The 7,514-nt window shown below is 50.8% G+C and overlaps 1 protein-coding gene across 1 annotated transcript; it reads left to right on the plus strand.

Annotated features, from left to right (window-relative positions):
• Window positions 1-4,326: 4,326 nt before the first annotated feature.
• On the plus strand, window positions 4,327-5,961 carry LOC115324551 (serine/arginine repetitive matrix protein 1-like; the record flags this gene model as incomplete). Its single annotated transcript, XM_029985195.2, has 2 exons — window positions 4,327-5,568; window positions 5,885-5,961. Coding segments are annotated over 2 exons (1,275 nt in total), but the record flags the coding sequence as incomplete, so codon positions are not given.
• Window positions 5,962-7,514: the final 1,553 nt, after the last annotated feature.

Below are 7,514 nucleotides of genomic sequence, written 5' to 3' on the forward strand. Positions count from 1 at the left end.
AACTAGGTAGTCTGCCTAACCATGTCGGTGGAGAGGGCACAACATTATGTACACAAGCTGCTATCCAGAAAGTGTCTACGGTTTTGAGGAAGATGTGTGTCGCCTTTCTAAACATTTCTTTTGTTCGTGTTACGTATGTACTCAATGTTTTATTTGTAAATAAAACCAAATAGCTCTGCTTATTAGGAGGTAACAAGTAGTCTGCAGCTTGTAAGCTAGAATGAGGTTGCATGAATGATTATAGAGTGCAAACTCAGGCTGCGTTGAAATTGTGTATTGTATCCACCATACGGAAAGACAATTTAGAGAGGTAGTGTTATTCCCGAGTTGAGTTCTTCCGTGAGCATCGTACAGGCAGTAATTCCACGCATGAAGATGCTACAAGATGTCCGTTCCCATAGAAATCATCTAAAGCGTGAAGTCAACCCTTGATGGCTAAGCCGTTTTCAGAAACTGTGAAGCCTGATTTCTTGTAAAACTGACTGAATATGATACGCGTATGAGCCAATTAGCTTGCCATTTTATAAAAAAAAAAATGAACATTTGTAAGGCAGGCTGCCTTACAAAAGACAAGGGAAGCGACATTCCGGTCTCACCTGCACAAGGTCTTCACTGCGGACCAACTGGCAGCGTTATCGAAATCCAGCAACAGGGGGTTCAAATGGTCTAGTGAGACGGTGAAAAAGTTGTTGCAGATGCGATTCGCCTGTGGCAGCACGGGCTACGACTTGCTACTGGAGGGGGACTTCCCATTGCCGTCGTTTAGAACACTGCGGCGGCGACTTGAAGGTTAAGTTTGTTGTTAGGCTACTCAAGTGCTTCAAAGCTCCCTGTTGATTATTTGCAGATGTAATATCCTTGTTAGTAACTGTAGTGTTTTTGTATTTTACAAAATTTATTTTAAAATGGTGAGTTGGTGTCATGGTTCCTTTTTCACTTAGTTGCAGTGTGGTATGAAGAGGTAGATTATTCATATTGTGTTGGAATGATTCTCTCATCACAGGCATACTAGCACTAGTTTGACCTCAGTACCTTGCACGCGTCGAGATGTGAATTCAAGTTTAGACGGGGAGTGTTTTCTTCACTCCCAATTTTTGTAACCTTGCTGATGCAACCATGGAGGTAAATATGCTGGCCGATGTTCTGTAGCAGACGACCCAGCAGTGTAGAGTGGCGTGACGAGTGCAGGTGAAGATAGGAGGGACTCGTCAGCCTCGGCGGGCATCAATGTTTGCGGAGTATTGCAGCAGGCAAACCTGATAGTATTCCGTGCACGCTTTGTGGCGTTTCAGCTCATATTGGAGTGACAGTACAGGATAGTGTGAATGGTTCAGTGGGAGAAGTGGGTACATCTAGCAGTATGCTTTGCATGTTATATTTCTCAATTCAGAAATGACTAAGTCTTGATATATTGATTGGAACATGTCATAGCATCAGTAAAAACCTAAGATGCAAGAGGACAGAGAGGAGATAAAAAAAAAGAAGGACAACACATACACCATCTCGTTCAGTGTTGTCACTCTGTATCTGTGTCTTCTCCTAGCTGTCTTCCTGTGCCTAAGATTTAGTAATGTTTGAAATTCACGGTCTTGCCTGTGCCCTGATACGTTACAATATCTGCTATGTTACGGGTGAAGAGAGATGCCTAAATTGTTGCCATAGCACCCTATTTACAATGGCACGCAATAGCGTTTTAAATGTTTGGGATGTGTATGTATGTTGCCGTGACGAAAATCGTATAAATTATATGTTGTGTTCATATAAAATTTACTATAACTTACCTAATGCAGCATAAAATACCCCAGGTTAACTTCTTTGCCTTCCTTTCTGCCCTTCCTTCTTCCTTCTAATGCAGCAGTAGTCACTACTAACCATTCATGTTTAGAACTTTCTATGACACATGACAGATCATTTCGATGCATTTCTACTACCTGCCATTGTTATAGGCAAAATATTTGCCTTACTTTTTTATCTCTGCCATTCTATGTGCCATAAAATGCTGAGCATGTGCTCATTTCGCAATAGGTGCCCACCCCCCACTTTTGAACATTCAAAAAGTGATTACGAACATATCAAGCACCCAGGCCAGTAAACTTCTGAATGTATTGAGTGAAACAAGGCACTCCTCCGCATCAACCACATTTCCCAGTACGCTGGTGCAGAACGGTGAAGCTTTCCATGCACACCCCGGTAAGAACCAATGAAGCTTCACACGAGAGTGCCAGCACAAAGCTGGCTGGATGCAAGCGGTGCAACTGCTTTAAGAAAATGGGGGTCCCACCAGACCACAACACTGCTCCTGCATTGTTCTGTTGCACCGTTTTGACTTTCAGCTCTGGAACCTGCAAAAGTGCCCATCCCATATTTTTTACAATTATCTCCAACCATTTGATGAGATCTTTCTCAATATTTTAAGGCACATAGCTTCTGGTAGGAATGCCAGTTTCTGGTAGGAATGCCACTTTCTTTGTCTTAAAAACCAGCTGGTGGAGTACCTGCGAAACTCTTGAAAACCCATAGACAAACTTGGGGATTATGATTCTAACCCATAGTTCATAAAGCAATTGTGGTAAGAATTGTATGTTATACCAAGAGCACAATAACACTGATCTTGGGAAGCTGTCCTTAACCACATATTTTGATTTCATACATGCAGGACATGCCATTTACTGCAAAATTAACAGGACACCTGATCATGGCAAGTCATCTTGAGTATTTATCATTCTTCTGTTCTTTTTGGGACGAGTTATGAGCGGAATCCCCTTGCTTGAATGGGAACAATATAAGGCTTAAAATTTCACTGTTAATTATTTTTCAGTAATTTTTAATACATTTTAAATAACTTTTTATTACTAATGAAAGACACAGGACTTGTTTATACTAACACCTCTTTTTATTGTAGGCTGCAAGTCTGCAAGCAAATATCAAAACTTACCAATTTTAAATTAAGGAGTGCACAAATCATTCTTCTCTAAGAAGCTTAAAGGCTTTACTGAAGATTGGTACTCGGATAAATGACACTGCCTCACACTATTATAATAAAATGTCATGCTTTTTGTAGTATTTGAATTTTTCCATTTTAGTAATTGCCACACTAACCAGATGGCGCCACTGACCGCCACACCATATCGCTGTAGCCAGGCGGCGCTACACTTTATCCATTGGGCCGTGCGCCCAGGTGGATCTCCCCCGGGGCGGTTGGCCCCCGGGTTGTTTCCCTCTAAATAAAAGAGTGCGTGTTCTGACCTCGGCCGATGTAGACGTCCCTTCCTTCCGGGTCGTTCCCGCCTCGGACCCGCCGGTGTTCGCCGCCCCACCTCGGCATGTGAGACAACATCTTTCAGCAGGCCGCCTCGGCGCTGCTTCTTTTCCTTTCTTTTTTTTATTTATTGGGCTCTCCGAATCACAACATTTTTGGCGAAGGAGGATGGGATTTTCTTTGTTTTCCGATTCGGAAAACAAAGGCTTAGCCCCGGCAGCCGGTGTTTCACGTCCTTTGTCTTGCGACGCCACGTTTTCCCGCGTGAGGTGTGCCGGATTGGGCCCCGGCAACCTCTCGTTCCCGTTCAACGAAATTCTTTTCCCGTATCCGTTTCGCCGGATTGGGCCCCGGCGGGCGTAAATTTTTTTTTTGCGCATTTCGTGGAAAATTTCTTTTTCTTTCCACTTACGTTTTCGAGCAGCGTCGCGCCGTTGGGTTCCGTTGCGGAGCTTTCAGACGGCTCGCGTCCTATACTAAGGTCTGTCTGACGGTAGTGGGCTGGGCTCTTTGTGAATCCTGTCCCCCACAGGATTTTGCCTTTGTCCCCGGGCGTCGAGGTCGGGACCGTACTCCGCGTAGGCGTTGCGTGTATTACAAATGTCACCATACATAGTTGTCTTTTGTTAGTATCTTAGGCGCACATGTAAAAAATCGTTGTAAAACCCTTGTCGAGTGAAAGACCCGCGGAAGCTTGTCGCGGCGTAAGGGAGCGCATAAGGCGCGTTCGCTCCGGTGAGCGAGTGGTGACGTAAATTTAGACGCCTTCAGTCGTCGGATGCGCGCGGCGAAGAGAGAAGCCGCTCTGCTGCGGAGTCGGCAGGTTGAAATGATGCGAAGGATGCGCGTTGAGAACACGCGTTGAGCCTAGACGAGGGTTGGCTCCTCGACAAAATGTGGATTGCTTAGCGGTTAAAGATCGCGAAAGGAGTACAGGGCCTGCGAGGAAACGAGGTCTTTGCATGCCGGTAGTCGCCATAAAGTCTTAAAGCGGTGGGCCGCGAGAACAAAGGAAGTCTTGGTCCGTTGTGTCCAAGATGGCGGCTCCACAGGGTCGCGTTCCCGCCGATTTCCTCCCCACGCCCGGCACGCTGGTAATGCCGTGGCTTACGTGGAAGCGTGGCTTCCTTAACTATCTTGAGGCGACTGACGCCGACGGTTTTCCGTCAAAGCAGAGAAGGGCGATCTTGCTGTCCTTTTTGGGAGAAGAAGGGAATCGCGTCGTGGATGCGTTTGGCCTCGCTGGCCCGGCCGTTGGCGCGGCCCAGGTTGAGTTTCAGGTGTTATTGTCCGCTCTGGACACTCACTTCGCTTCCGCTCAGAACGTTGTCGTCGAACACAGGAAGTTTGTCACAAGGGTGCAGGGCCCAGGGGAGACGGTCCTGGAGTATCTTGGGGCGCTTCGGCGCTTAGCCTCGTTTTGCGACTACGGAGAGTCGTTGGAAAGCCGCGTCGCGGAAATGTTTATCTCGGGAATCCGTAACGCGGAAGTCCAAGATCGTCTTATCAGAGAGTCCGGTGGAGCTCATGCACCGAGCCTCGAGCGTGCTGTCCAGCTGGCGCAGCAATTCGAGTGGACGTCTCGTGATTGCGATCTTTTCCGACGCTTATCGCTAGACGCAACCCCGAACGCGCCGCACGTGGTCGAGCGGATCCAAGATGGACGCGGTCGCGACCGAGATGCTCAACATGGCGGGCAGCCTCCCCGCCGCCGCGGATCTTCCCCCCCGAGGCGTGAGCGTCCCCTTCCTCCTCCCCCGTCTCCGTCACAGCGAGAGCCCTCCTACTCTTCCCTTCCGAGGCGGGGGCCTCCCTCTCCTCCGTCGGGACGCGCGCGGACTTTCCCTCTCCCGCCGCGTCAAGACCGCCGGCAGTTGCGAGCTCCCTCCCGCCCGTTCTCCGGTGCGCGCCCACGTGACCCTCCCCCCGGGGCGCGTCCTCCCGTTCGCGAGGGCGGATGTTTTTTTTGCGGAAGACGGAGCCACCCGCGGGATGAGTGCCCAGCATCGGGAGCCACATGCTTCTTGTGTGGCCGTGAGGGACATTTTGCAAATGTGTGTCGAAGCCGACCGAGGGGCGACCGGGATCATCGACAACTGGCCCTTCCTGCTGGCCGGCGGGTCTCTGCCCGCGGCTACTACGACCGTCGCCAAGCTGGTCCGACACGCACACCCGTGCGAGGCGTCTGCACGTTCTCGGAGTATGACGAAGACGAGATGTGGCCTGGCGTTTACACGGTGGGGTCACCCGGTGGTCGCCGGGAGCAGCGACCTGGTCCCCAGCGCCGGAGTTTCACGGCCGATGTAGAGGTGAACGGCTTCCCTATTTCCATTCTCATCGACACCGGTGCTGAGGTCTCCCTTCTCTCGGATGCGACTTTCAACCGCATCAATCGGAGCGGCCGCATCAAGCTTTCAAAGCCGCCGCGCACTTTAGTGCACTACCTAAAGGGTTCCATTCCCGTTTTGGGATGCTTTCACGCAAACGTCGTCTTCAAGGATCGCTTCGCGACCATTCTCTTCTACGTTGTACGCAACGGCCGTTCACTACTTGGAGTGGACGCGGTACATGACCTCAAAATGATCTTGTCTGGCGTACCGCTAAAATGTTTCCACATTGACGCAGCTGCTCCCGGAACAGCCGTCCCGGGACATGTAACCGAGGCTGAGGTCCCGCAGCCATCGTCCACGGCGGACGCAAGTTTGCCACTCCACTCTTCTGGTGCCTTTGGTACTTTGTCGTCGGCTGTCCCCGCAGCCCAAGGTCCATCGACCTCGTCCAGTGGCCGTTCTCCGTCATCGGTGAGCGATCATTCCACGCTTCCTCCCGGTTTTGAGGAGTTTGAAGAACTTTTTTCGTCCGAGTTGGGTTTGGTTGTAAACCAAACACATACAGTCACTGTCCGTCGTCATGTTCCGCCCGTTCAGGCGAAGCTCCGTCGTCTACCGTTCACGCTGCGCGAGTCCGTAACTGCCGAGATCCAGAAACTCAAACGTCAGGGCGTGATTGAGCGCGTCAGCGCCTCCGAGTGAGTCTCGCCCATCGTGGTCGTTAAGAAGAGAGACGGCGGTATCCGCATGTGCGTCGATCTCCGGGCTCCCAACCGCGCGGTCGTGATCGACTCATTCCCACTACCGCATATCGACGAGCTCCTGAACTCGCTCAGAGGAGCATCTTGTTTTTCAAAACTCGACCTTGCGTCGGCCTACCATCAAGTGCGACTCGACCCCAAGAGTCGAGACCTTACAGCGTTCATCACGCATGAGGGTTTATTTCGCTTCAAGCGAGTCTGCTTCGGCTTGGCCTCCGCGCCAGCCGCATTCCAACAAGTTATGTCAAAGATCCTTAAGGACTGTCCTGGTGTACAGTTCTACTTAGACGACGTGATCGTTTACGGATCATCACCTCAAGAACACGACGCGCACTTGCGCGAAGTCCTCCGACGGATCAAGTCCGCTGGCATGAAACTGAACAGAAAGGCGGTTTTCCGCGTTCCAACCTTGTCTTTTCTCGGCCATAGTCTATCCGCGGAAGGCGTAGCGCCCCTTCCGTCCAAGATAGAAGCCGTTCTGAACTTCCCCTCACCGTCCGATCCAACACAACTCAAGGCATTCCTCGGTCTAGTGGAATATTATAGCAAATTCATTCCACATTGTGCGACAGTAGTCGAACCGATGCGTCGTTTGTTGCGCAAGGGCAACTCTTTTTCTTGGACTCCTGATGTCGAGAGCGCCTTCCAAGAAGTCAAGACAGCTCTCCAGAAAGCACCCATCTTAACAATGTTTGACCCGACTTTGCCGGTCATCGTATCAACTGATGCTTCGAACTACGGCCTCGGAGCAGTTCTGCAACAACAGCACGGGCAGAAGCTCAAGACCGTGGCCTTTGCAAGCCGTTCCTTGACGGACACGGAGCGACGGTACTCCGAGGGGAGAGAAGGAGGCCCTGGCGATCCTGTGGTCGTGCGAGAAGTGGCATACTTACCTCTGGGGAAGGCAGTTCACCATCCGCACTGATCATCGAGCACTCGTCACCCTCATGTCTACGCAGGGCACCGGAGTCCGACCGCTACGCATCAGCCGTTGGACGGCCCGGTTGTTCAACTACAACTTCCTGATGGAGTACCGCAAGGGTACCGACAACACCGTCGCAGATGCACTGTCCCCTCTGCCCGTCAGGGACACAGAAGACGGCACCAAGTTTCCTGAGGAAGTGGTTTCCACAGTCTGCGCCTCACTAAACCAGCGCGACTTCC

This window comes from Ixodes scapularis, unplaced genomic scaffold (assembly GCF_016920785.2).
Source record: "Ixodes scapularis isolate PalLabHiFi unplaced genomic scaffold, ASM1692078v2 PGA_scaffold10__122_contigs__length_95168666, whole genome shotgun sequence".
NCBI classification, from domain to species: domain Eukaryota; kingdom Metazoa; phylum Arthropoda; class Arachnida; order Ixodida; family Ixodidae; genus Ixodes; species Ixodes scapularis.